Raw genomic sequence first — 13,566 nt, 5'->3', positions numbered from 1 at the left:
ATCCAAGCTTTCCTATTTAGTTACTGATGATTGTTGGCACCCTATCCTGCTCCTTATAGCTTGCTCCACCAGCAGGTGGACAGAGGATATATACAACAAGGAGCAAACAGGTGCCCATTCAAGGGTCTTTCAGAGTTGGAGAACCCTGCATACAGTTAGCAGAGTAGAATGCCGACAATATGAATGATATTGGTACAAAGCTGGTACAATTACAATATTTAAAAGGTATATGAATAGGAAGAGTTTAGAAGGTTATGCACCAAATGGGACTAGGTCAGATTGAGATGTCGTATGACTCTGACTCTATAATAAATGTGTTCAGTTGTTAGCTTGACATATTAAAAACTTCTCTAGTATTCTCTAATCTATTATCTCTTTTTGTTGGACCGGGGGGTGTGAGGTAAGTGTGGGTGCTTGTAGGTAGGTGTAAGGAGAAACTTGCCTTTCTTTTCGTAACTCTACCTTCCATATAGTGGTAGCAGAAAAAGAGACAGGCAGTTGTGACAAATTCAATGTTTCAGTCCGCTGTTGCATCATTGTTAAGAGACCAGTGCAAGAAATCTAATAAAATAAAGAAGGAAGAGTAAGCTATTCTCCTTTTCTTATATAACTATGGGAAATGAAAAACAAACACTGTCCTCCTGAGAATTGCTTAATTGCAAAAGAATCCTCCTGAGTAGTTATTAGATTAGATGCTTTTGGTTGCAAGTATGAATTATTTAATAGCAGGCAGGTCTGATCATTGAAGTACAAGGAAATCTGGAACGTAGAAGACATTGCACATATCCCAGAGGAGCATTTTTCTCTGTGGGAAGCAAAACATTTGCCTCTGCTAACAGTAGTATAAAGGCTGTCTCTTCAAATGCTGACGTGCAAGTACTTTTTGTCAAACAAAGTCTTTATTATTGATTTTTCTAATTATAACAAGCTCCACAACATATTGAAGAGGTGGAGAGGATAATACTTTATATGGTCAGGTCTGTAGTTCTGTCATATGAAATAAAAAATTGGAGTTGGAAATATAATTTTTAAAATAGAGCTCAGTTAAGAAATAACCCTGTTTAATTATGGCTTACCGGAAACTTTTGTGGGATTGAAACATTATCTAAATAAATTGAGGAAAACTAACAAGATTATTGGGTTTCAAATGTATTGAAAAGAGCAAAATAATCCTACATTGCGTTTTTTATTTAGCATAATACCCAGCATAATGTATATGTAAGCAATAGTCCTGTACAATGCACAACAGATAACCATTGGCAGGTCATTTGTACTGCACAGTACTGCAGTACTGTGCAGTTCATACATAACTCAGCACTGCTGTTTGCACACTGGCCACAGCAGAAACACTAATAGTTGTGTTAATTATGGAAGAGCCGGGAGCCATTTGTCTATTGTGTTTGATAGGCAAGGGGCAAAAGGATGTATATTTAATCTCCAAACAGAACTACATCCTACTGTCTCCCACAGCATGAAATACATGAATGAAATACAACCTCAATTTGACATGCTGGTGATAACTTTAAAGGTGTGATCTTTCTGAGACCGTAGATGATATTATGAATGAAAAACGGTTTTCTTAACTCAATAATGCAAATACAAAAAACTTTAACCAATGAAGAGAAATGAGTGGATGCTACAGACCCGTCGTTTCAGTCACTAAGCTTCTGATCAGATATCACACAATAGATATTAGAGGTGTCTTCTAATCTCAGCAGCACTTTTATATATATAGATAGAAGTTTCATTTAGTACGGGGGTTCTATTTTACTCCTCAAATATGTATTCAATCTGCAACTGTTAGAAAGGAATGAGCAAGAAAGCAATTGTTAGAAGCAGTCATTTTAATGCTCTATTTATTGAATAGAATTATTTTTACCTGAAGCAGATCTATCATTTTCTTTCAATTCTTGGAACTCTTGAAACTTGTCCACAGTGGGAATGCAACACTGCTGACAACATTAAAAATAGACAGCTGTAATTCTTCATACTGAGTGTTATTGTGAACTTCAACTTTATGAACATCATGGGAGGTTCTCTAGAAAGCAGCAGTGTAAAATTCTGTCACTGGTTGTACAGTTCAATATCATAAATACAGTTATCTTTGGCAAATCAAATGGAATTCCAGACCTAGTGGTTACAGATTGCCAAGCCTTACAAACTATTTGCACGTGGTCAATAGATGAGGGCATTATTTGTCCTCACGTGTTGCAAGGTAGAAAATTTGTCAGACTTTAATGCTCAGGTGTGCACCTTGCTAGCATCTGAGGACAAATCTATTGTGTAAAGTATCAGTTTCAGGATGATAAGAAGATAAGTGGAATGAAAACACAATTTTATCTCTTCAATTTAGCTAAGGAAATATATTTATATATTACAGTGGCTTATTTTTATGCCATTGAGCACACGCCTATTATACATCTGGTGTCACAATTCAACCAACAGTGTAGACTTGACAAATCTTAAAAGATGGAAAGACCTGTTGGTATTTCGTGTTGGTATTTCTGAATTTGATGTCATGGCCTTACCCTCTCCACCTCCTCTGCCCCCTTCACCAGCACCTCTCAAGCCGAGGCACCAGAGATTGAAGAGCAGATGCCAAGCTGAAACTTCAGTTAGGGCTGGATTTTGTGTTGTCCCATTTTTCAAGTTTTAAAAACTGACTCCAGCACCTTTGCCCAGACACATCGTATTTTGGTCTCCTGGTGATGTGAGTAGACAGGATTTGGGTTCTCAGTTCTCCAATTTCATTCTTATGGTTCACAATATCATGTCCCCTCAGATCTCAATGAACGCTATGTGACAATCATATCCCCATGCCCTTCATTCATCTCATTTCCCTAAGGCACTCCTTTTATCCTGCAGAGCTCTTCCTTAATATCCACTATAGGTAGACCTCATGACACTTTGAAATGGACATGTTAAAAAGTTCTAATAGATATGTCATAAATACAGATAATCCTTTAATGATCTCTTAAAATTGTCTATCATCATCATTAAGATGTCAGGGGAGTAAGGCACCTGAGCCAGGGCTCATCTGGACCAACCAATTTTCTTTTCTTCCTCTTTTTACTTGCCTTTTGTCCTGAACTTGGACGGCATTGCTGGTGGTGAGGAACTACAGCACAGATTTGAGTGGGGCAAGTACAGAATTGAGTGGGCCCAACACAGACTCGAGTGGACCCTGTACAAACTCAAGTTGAGTTACCGACTTGAGTTAGCCCCTACATACTTTTCTGGGGTAAGCACAGGAACTGGCATTGAAATCGTTGGCTGAGGCAACTTCGGTGAGGTAGGCCCAATGGCGAAAGATAGTGCTGAGGATCATTGACTTTGTCATTGGTTGGATCCAGCACTGGTGGTGGGAAAGAGCTGGCAGAAGGGCATCACAGTGACATCAATGAGGTGGACCCACCGGCGAGAGACAGGACTCTGACATTGGTTGTCTAGCACAAGTGGCAGCAAGGCAGCGGTGGCAGAGAATCAGCCCAGTGAAAGAGGGTGCCTGAAGAGTGGTCACTCATCCCCGCCTCCCTAACCTGGTCTTCCTCTCACCTATCCCCTCCTCCCACCTCAAGCCGCACCTCCATTTCCCACCTACCAACCTCATCCTGTCTCCTTGACCTGTCCATCCTCCCTGGACTGACAATCCCCTCCCCACCTCCACACCTATACTCTCCTCTCAACCTATCTTCTCCTCTGTCCATCTTCGGTCCGCTTCCCCCTCTTTCCCTATTTATTTCAGAACCCTCTCCCCATCCCCCTCTCTGATGAAGGGTCTGGGCCTGAAACGTCAGCTTTTGTGCTCCTGAGATGCTGCTTGGCCTGCTGTGTTCATCCAGCTCCACACTTTGTTATCTTCAATGTTTGTTTGTTCTAGTGTAGATGGCAGCGTGGGGGTGACAGAGCATTTGTGGCAAAGGCATTGTTGAGAACAAACTGGCTCAGGACTGATGGACTCTTTTTAAGCTATATCTTTCTTATTTTTTTCTTATTCTTAAAACTGGCACTGGATCTTGGTGAGAATAGAAAAAAACTTTTCAGTGTGTTTTACTGTTTCTGGCACTATAAAATTCAGATGACAATAAAATCATTCATTCAAAATGTGAGCCCAGCATCCTAGCTAAGAAAAAGGGATCTAATTCTTTTGAAATGTAACCACGTATTCATAATAGACCCCATTACCAAAATAAAGTGGGAAATATCGACAATGTAGTCGACTAAAACTGAAATATCAAACTGCATTTTATGCTAAGATGCAGAAAGTGTAGATTGTCTGTCAATAAGTGAAGTATTAAGGGTGCTTTTTTTTTCAACCTTCAAGAGCAGGGCTATTTATTTCATCAGTGAAGACAGGTGGACATTTAAATCTCAGCCCAAAACATGACAGACGAATTTACCAGCAAAGGGAATATATTATGTCATTCTCTATTGGGAATCAGACTAAACTACATGCCAGCACTTCTACAATGGTGGTCAATGCGGTAATCAACCTATTTTTGAAGGACAGGGCCTACGATCGATCATTGAATTAAAACACATCTACATTACAATTCAACATCTAATAAAAACTTTGAAACATATGAAAACATTTAACACTTATCTGCAAGAATGTTTCAGATTCCTCAACTGGCAACAAGCTGTCAAACCTGATTTTATATTAGGAATTCTAAAATTGCAAAAATAGCATAGGGGAGAAAATTCACATTTTCAATTTTTACACACAGGAGACCTTGACCTCAGAGGAGGTGAGAATATGGTTCACACTCAAGGCCTTTTTGACCCATGAAAAAAACATTCAGAAATAGTGTGAAGAAGGACGGTACTACAAATTCACATTTGAAGTAAAATAATCCTACTTTTCTTAACTTTCTCAAAACCATTCCCATTTCCATCAGGAGATGAAAATCTACTTTTTGGTCTCTAATTGACTTCAGAATGTGACTATTTTTGACAATTTTCCAAAAGAAAATGCCTTGATAGCATTTAGCCTTAAAGACATCTAGTATTCATACTATATTGTATGGAAGATGAGGTAGCTTCTTCAATTATGATCCAGAGATTTTGATCAAAATGATATAGAGAATGATTTTTGGTATTCATTGCTTAAATGTGCCACAGATGTAATGACTTGGAATCTGCTATTGGCATACCCCAGTGGTAAGAGAGGGTGAAAAAGTTTGTTTTAAAAAAGCAAACCTCATTTATAGTTACAAGCGCATGGAGATGATTTTCGCTTTGTGCATGGTACAAATGATATATATTTTTACGTTCGTTGAAAGTCGGCATTGGAAGTATAACAAATAGTGGGGCTGCTAGATTTATCTGATGCTGCTATCAGTGGAAATGGCTACACAATCAGTTCTTTGCACTGAAGGCAGTTCTGGAGTTCATGCACAATAGTCTTTAGTGCTGCCAGATCTTGAATTTGGTGTTGTGAATGACAACATAAGGACTACGCACTTTCACCCTCTTAAGTCAGAATGTAGTAACAGCCTAGTGCCCAGATCTATTTCTCTGCTATCCAACATTCATACCGTGCCAGGGCAATTACTTGGATTGAGTATGGAGTAGGCTGCAGGTATGGAGATGGTTTCTGTAATTCAGACGACGTTTGGTAACATCAGCCAGCATGACTCAACTCTGTAGTTTCTAATATTCTAACTAGTTTCTGTCCAGCACAAGGTGTTAGGGAAACAAAATCCTATGGCTACCAACAGGTGTATTAAGAGCCACACAAATTGATTTAAGAAGGATAATGACATTATATTTGTTACTGCCCAACAACAGCAACGTGAGGGGCAGTTCACTTCTGTTATAATGTTGGCTCCCATAAATTTGAAAAATGATTGATGAGAATCTTGGAAAATAAAGAGTAAGAATGGGCTTGTGTTTTTGTAGCATCTTTCATATCTTCAGAGCGTTGGCAAGTGTTTTACAGCAAACAAAAAATACTTTTGCAATGCAATCACTGTTGTTTTCCTGGCTAACAGAACAATTTACTCACAGTACAGTACCAGGATCAGCAATAAGTTAAAGGACTAATAAATGTGTTTTACTAGTGGTCGTTAGAAGATGAATGTTGTGCCATGACGAGATCTCCAAATTTTTGTCTGCACCTGATTGAGGTGTAAGATTATAAGGGCCATATAGAGGATAGATAGGAAGCAGCTGTTCCTCTTAGTTGAAGGGTCAATACAGAGCATGATTTTCAAGTGAAATGCAGGAGGCATAGAGGGGATTTGAGGAAAGGTTTTACACCCAGAGGGTAGTGGGAATCTGGAATGCACTGCCTGGGAGGACAGTACAGGCAAAAAAAAATGGAAAAACTTTTTTTAAAATATGCAGATGAGGACTAGAAATGTCATAACATTCAAAGCTATGGGCCAAGGGCTGGAAAGGTTAATGTAGATAGGTCAGCGCAGACTGGATGTGCCAAAAGGCCTCTTCAGTTCTATATGATTCTATGTGCTATGGAATTTTCCCTCTTTGGGAGAGTTTCGGACAAGAGGGCATAATGTCAGAATAAGGGGGCGCACATTTAAGAGCCAGACGAGGAGAAATGTCTTTGTAACCATACAGGTCTGTTGAGGCTGTGTCATTAACCATATCCAAGGCTGAGATAGGCAGATTTTCATTCGGTAAAGGAATCAATGGTTATGTGGAAAAGGCAGGCAAGTAGAGTTGAGGATTATCAGATTAACCATGATCTTATTGAATGGTGTGGCTGACCTGATGAGCTGAAAGGCCTTCTTCTGCTCCTATGTATTTTTTTTTCCTGGTCACCTGAATACTCAATCCAGGCTTTGCTTCAGTGCCTCATCCAAAAGAGGAGAGCTGTTTACTTCACATGGCTGGGCAGCTGGTTTGTGTTGCACAGTGATTCCAATAACACTGGTTCAATTCCCCCACCATCAGAGGTTACCGCGAAGGATTCTCCTTCTCAACTTCTCTCCTTGCCTGATGTGCGAAGACACTTCAGTTAAACCACCAGTAGCCATCCTTCTTTCTAATAAGAGAGCAGTCCTATGGTCTGGTAGGACTATGGTGACTTTATCTTTATGTCCAAAATACTAGGTGTGCCAAAAAAACCAGCTTCTGCTCTTCACCTCTTGGGGTATGAGTTTAAAGAAAATATTACCTGTTATAATAAACTGAAAAGGCTTGATGAACAGACAATGAGACAACTTATCTGCATCTATCATTTTGAAATAGTCCATAACCCATTGACATAGACTGAGTCTAATACTCACCTTCAATCTCTCCAGCTGCAGCTATTTTTCAAACCAGTATGAACTGACTTTCTTTTGAAGCACAAGTCTTGAACAAACTCATTCACAAATCCTTTCTGTCTTGTTTTAAAATAGAAAAAAAATCTCTAAGCATGACTAAAAACAAAGTTGCTGGAAAAGCTCAGCCGGTCTGGCAGCATCTGAGAAGGGAAAAACAGAGTTAACGTTTTGGGTCCGGTGACCCTGCCTCACAACACCTAAACATGACTGATATGCTTGTGCTTCATTTCAGATTTTCAGAAGTGTGACACCAAACTGATTCACTTACTCCGTGATTCCCTTGAAGTGGAAATGAATATCTTGGTGGCTGCAGGTTAATATTGACAGTCTGGTGATCTTAAGCTTTCATGAACTACGGACTGCCAAACATTGGGCCATATTCTGCTGTCAAAATAATGGTGAGGCTAATAGCACTCACCATTATTTATGCATGAATAGGTACAAATTTTTCAGGGAAGGAGCAGATGTGAGGTTAAATGCAATGTCAAGCAGTTGTGCAACTCCACTGTGAGTTTCACTTGAAAGGCATTTTGGTGCACAATTCACCAGTGACTCATTCAACGTTGTGAAGTTGGAACTAAATACTAATTATAAGTATTGAGCAACCTTGTATTCCATAAGTTATAGCTAGTCAACCTCTCTCTGATTATTTGTTTTTTTTAAGTCATCTCATCCCATACTATGCAGCATTCATATTTGAATTGGAAAGGTGAGGAATTAGTTAATTTTAACAAACTACATGCCTGTTTCATGGCAGCCGTTGGCCAATCAGACCAGCTTTTTTCTAATCTCCATTTGTGCAACTTGGTGAATAATCACTCTCTGATGAAGGGGCTTGGCCCAAAACGTCAGCTTTTGTGCTCCTGAGATGCTGCTTGGCCTGCTGTGTTCATCCGGCTTCACACTTTCCAGCATCTGCAGTTCCCATTATCATTGGTGAATAATCAGTTAGTTTTTCTTTCCCTGAAATTTATTTCAGATGCGTAACTCCTTGTTTCTAATTCCATCTCAGAGCTGATTGCATATTGCTCCTTCCTCATTGACTGGTGAACTGTTTTGGAGGAAAGGCCCAGTGTTCTGCACACAGATCACAAACTGCAATGTTGTGAGACAACCAGCAGGAGTGCACTTTTCCAAGATCGTTCAGGAAGCTATTGTTTACCCATGAATAGAAGGGACATCAATATCCAGACTAACAACTTAACAGTCTCTCAAATTGACAAGTTAAGTTGTTCACATCCTTAAAATGTAATTACAAGGGACGAACAACGACAGAAGACTGTAGACAGACAGAATTGAAAATTGCATTGCAATTGTTGAAGATCATAAGATAAATATAACTGAAGAATGCAACTGAGCTCTTCTTAGTTAATCTGTCCAGGAAAAAATGGGTTCATAATCTTTCATCTAATAGGATTTTAAATGAATTTAAGATTGTTGTCTTTTTGGTTGCCAAGATCACCAAGCAAACAGTAAAGACATCTGTTCTAAATTGACCCTTCAATAGTTTCAGATTATGCTCCCTTGTTCCACTAGTTTGCAGCAATGTGCCAGATTTATATATGTAACATTTAACATTTCATACACAGAGGGAAATTGTTGCCTATGGATTTGACACAACAGTCCCCATAGTCCCAGAGAACCATAGACTGCTCTCTCATTAAAGCAAGATGACAGGTGGTCAGCTTAGCCTGAAAGACACCATGTCTCAAATGAGGGATAAGTTTGAGAATGCAGAGCCTTCATGGTGAACTCAACACAGTTGTTTTGCAATGCAAAGTGATGGCAATAGTGCGGGTTCAATTCCAATGCTGACTGAATTCAAACTGAACTACTGCATTGTTGATGCAGATTTTAAACAATAGAATGTTCAATGCTAATTCTCAGACATTCATGACATATTTCTTCTCCTGTCCAGATTTATTCCCTTCACAACCGTCCCTATATTACTGTATTTAAATATACATTCTGACTCTGTAATCAATGTGACATTAGTGGTGTTTAATAATTCACATTGTGTTATAATAAGCTGGTCTGAGGACCACATTTCTATGTTCAACAATAGTACTGTGAACGAATTAAGGGAGATGTGGAAATTTGTCTGTCCACAAAATCTCCATCCATGGTGATATATTACTTTTAATATTATGAGTCATTATTTTATAATGCTATCTGGCACTTTCATCAAATACTTTTTTCAAACATGATTTCTATTCCATTAAACTATGTCAATTCAGTGTGATCATGTTATGATTTTCTAAGTGCATTGGTGAGACTTCCTTAATGACAGATTCCAGCATTTGCCAACCAACTGCTGTTCGGCAAACTACCCTGCAGTTTTCTGTTTTTGAATTCACCCCATTCTTGAATGGCACTGTTATATTCAAAAACTTTCAATCTATTGGGACCATTCTAGAATCTACAAAATTTTGGAAAATCATAACCAGTACATCTAACATTTCTATAGTTGCATTTTTTGAACCTGAGGAGTAACGTATTATTGTTCATTGTTTTCTGCTGTTTCCACATAGTTTTGTTTGGAATTATCTTAAAGACATCAATTTTATAAAATTCTCTCTTTTAAAACAAAAAAAACAATAATTGAGTGAGATAAACCTTCCAATGCAGTGTTTCACTCACAGGAAGTGTGGGTTCGGATGTTTATCTGGGGTTGATGCATTGAGAATCTGTGCTCCGAATGTGATTCTCAAACAACAGAGTTCCACACCAAAAACCTCACCGTATAAAATCAATCTGATCAGGTTATATTTCTTTATAGACTGCACTTAATAGGATTCAAATGCATATGGAATCAAGAATTTCTGCTCTGTTAATTCTTTGTTGCTTGCTGAAGCTCATACTTGTGATGAATTCACAGAGAAAACAGAAAAATGTGACATTTACATGGACACAGATTAGAACGATAAATCATGTTAATCCATTTAGGAAAATTTGCCTTCAGCTTAGTTTTGTGATCAAGGCCCAGAGAAACAATTTATATTTTGTTGTGGGGTTTATGTCATGCTGGAATTTATGGAATCAAGATTTTTTTCATTTTGTTTCAGCTACTTCAAATGTAACTACAGTTGGAGCCCACGACCAGACTAAGATTGATAAGAGTGACATCGATCTGTGGTTAGCAGCAGCCCATCTATCCTAGCTGCTTCGAATCCTCTCTTATAACAACTGCAGCACTCTGTTTAAGAGTGGTAACATGTGCATAGTATTCTTGTCTCTTGACAAGTACATTTATATCTTAAGAGTGCAAGTGGAAACATTGGTCTTATGAGGACATGAAAAGAATCAGCTTAAAGTCATGAAGTCCGTAACCCGATTTATGTCTTTGCGCAAGGAGCTTGATATTCTGCTTGACCTATTTTTGGTGTTTGGTCAAAGGTGAACAAGGCTAAGACACCCTGACTGAGGAAGCTGATAACAAATTGAGAGTTAAAACACAGTTATACTGTCACTTTTGTGTCATTGCAAAGTAGCAGCTACCTCATAGTAACACAAGATGTGGAGGTGCCGATACTGGACTGGGGTGGACAAGGTCAAAAATTACACGACAGCAGGTTACAGTCCAACGGGTTTACACCTGAAGAAGAAGTGAGACTCTGAAAGCTTGTGTCTTCAAATAAACCTGTTGGACTCTAACTTGGTGTTGTGTGATTTTTGACCTAGTAACACAAGGCGCATGGGGTAGAGCTCCAATTATAGCAATTTGATATCAGTTTAATTGCTAATAAAGGAAAATTCAAAGTGTGCTTTAATGCCTACCTACTTTCCTTTGGAAATATGGCTCTTAAGCAAACTAAAGGGAACTGAATGGTTGACTGGCAAAAAGAGTTAATTCCCACCCTTGAAATCACATTCTGGAATGCATACATATAAATCCTTAACCGTTAGGTTAACTCTTGTGTTAAATAACTACAGGAGAACTTCAGAAAAATATGTTGAGTATTTTAGTATCTGTACCCCATGGTGTACTTTCATCATCATAAAAGTTAACTGCCAATGGTGAAAAGACAGTAAATTTAAAAGACTTAAGGTCACATCCTGAGCCACAACAAGGAAATAGAATGGTTTACAATGATCATTTGGATTTCATTCTTCAATGGCTTGAGGTCATTCCATTGCTATAGGAGATCCACAACATATCACCAGAATGAAACATTGTCAAGTGAATGTGCTAGTAGAATGATCACAACTTACTGGAGAATGAAGTGTTATATACAGATGTATGGAAATTTCATCTTAATTTCTAGTGTACACATTTAGAAACTTGGCTCAATTGACCCAGAGGCAAATGGCTGTCAGTTGAAGCGATGCTCCAGAGACTGAAGAGCTAAAGTAGACAAACATTTCAATTCAGCACAAAGAGCATATTATTATCTCCTAGTTCAGGTAGAAGTGAAAAATCTTAAAGCGCTTTTTAAAGAGCAGTGAACTTTCTTTTGTATGCTGGCTAACACTTATCCTTCAATCTACTATTTAAAAAGATAACTGCTCCTTTCATTTAATTTGGTTATTGATGCAAATTTACCACATGCAAACAGGCTGGTGCATTTGGCTCCATAACTACAGCGACCATTCCTCAAACAGTTTGGGCTACCCTGAAATGGGACAAAGTGCCAAGTGTCTCATTTTCTTATAAACGTTGCTGGTAAGAATTCCATTTCCCTCTCTGTGTAATGAAGCATACAAATAATGCTACAATGGAATATCTTGTAGGATGACCTTTGGCAGTAGGGCAACAAACATATTGTTAAAAAACATGGATTTGCATGGGTTTGTTTGCTATTTATGAAATAAGTATTTTGAATGCAACTATATGTCTTAAAGCTGTATTATTCACAGACTTACCTCTACTTTGCTCACAAAATATCTCCTGGCATTTGAGAGCATTACATAGAATAGATTTTCTCTTATTCTCAACCTTGCTTGGCATGTGTACACAGGCAGTTTCTGGGTTGCAAATGGGTTACACTCTTGAGTATGTTCGCAAGTCGATTTGTACACAAGTCAGAACACAATATGGATTAACATAAAATAGCCGTTCATAAGTACAATGAAACATTTACATCACATCTTTAAAATTAATATTAATACAGCCCCTGCATGGGTTGTCATTCATAAGTAGGAGCATTCGTGGGTCGGACCGCCGTGAATCAGGAACCATCTGTACTTACTAAGGTGCTTCCCAATTTGAGCATTGGATCCAATTTTCACAGACTTTGCCTCAAGTGACAGAAATCTCAAAGAGTGCAATAAATCTTCTCAACTTGTTAACTACATTCCCCTTACACCCCACCTCCTTATTCTGCCCAAAATACCACAGAAACATAGAATTGCAAACAAAAACCAAACAACATTGAGTTAAGTACATGTTTGTGCTGAAGAATTAGAAGATTTTGATAAATCGATGAATTATGTTGTTCTGTCATGGCCTTATTTGAGGATATTTGGGAATGGAAGAAGATAAGTGGAGGCAGGATTGAAGGCTTTAAGATTTTTAAAGTTAAAGAAAATGTAAATACAGGAAAGATATTTTGTTGGGTATCACATTTAAGAACAAATTAAAATGTCAATATAAAACAGGAGATTCAGGCTAACTTTTTTTACCTTTAGAAATCTGGAGCATACTAAACTGGGATAGTGTAACAGAAAATCATAAGATTATTTTACAAATAAATGAGATAGATGCATTGGGAATAGGAACATGGGACTACCACTTCCAGGATCATTGTAAGGAAAGCAGTGGCTGTTTCAAAAGATATACTCAACAGACTGCTGGCCATTTCCTTGCCAAAGCATTACAGTAAACATGTTTTAAGGAAGCAGCATTTTAACAGAATTCAGGACAACCTTGTGATGGAGTGCTCTTGACATTTTGTAGTTTTCCCCATGGGTTTGCTATCAGGTAGGCAGAAATTGGTGGAATCCCTGGAGTATGAAGAGTGAAGTTGCAGCTACTTCATTTCGGTGTTTCAACATGATTTATCTGATATAGATTTAGAAGTTCATAGAATCTCTACAGTGTGGAAACAGACCCTTCGGCCCAACAAGTCCACACTGACCCTCAGAGCAACCCACCCAGACCCATCCCCTTAATCTACACATCCCTGAACACTATGGGCAATTTAGCATGGCCAATCCACCTAGGCTGCATGTCTTTGGACTGTGGGAGGAAACCGGAAGAAACCCAAACAGACACAGGGAGAATGGGCAAACACCACACAGACAGTTGCCTGAGGCTGGAATTGAACCCAGAGTC

The 13,566-nt window shown here is 38.6% G+C and overlaps 1 protein-coding gene across 3 annotated transcripts in view; it reads left to right on the top strand.

Moving 5' to 3' along the window:
• onecut3b (one cut homeobox 3b) overlaps positions 1–13,566 on the top strand; it is a 99,868-nt gene that overhangs the window by 65,539 nt on the left and 20,763 nt on the right. The window contains exon 4 of one of the 3 annotated variants that reach the window (XM_059638490.1): positions 10,358–10,456. The exons of the other annotated variants lie outside the window; for them this stretch is intronic. Within the exon in view, the coding sequence (XP_059494473.1) occupies positions 10,358–10,400 (43 nt within the window). The 3' untranslated portion in view covers positions 10,401–10,456. Of the gene's footprint in view, positions 1–10,357; positions 10,457–13,566 lie in introns of those variants that run through there. 3 annotated transcript variants of the gene reach the window in all.

The sequence above is a fragment of the Stegostoma tigrinum genome, chromosome 30, assembly GCF_030684315.1.
Source record: "Stegostoma tigrinum isolate sSteTig4 chromosome 30, sSteTig4.hap1, whole genome shotgun sequence".
NCBI lineage: Eukaryota > Metazoa > Chordata > Chondrichthyes > Orectolobiformes > Stegostomatidae > Stegostoma > Stegostoma tigrinum.
This window is presented reverse-complemented; position numbering and strand designations above follow the sequence as displayed.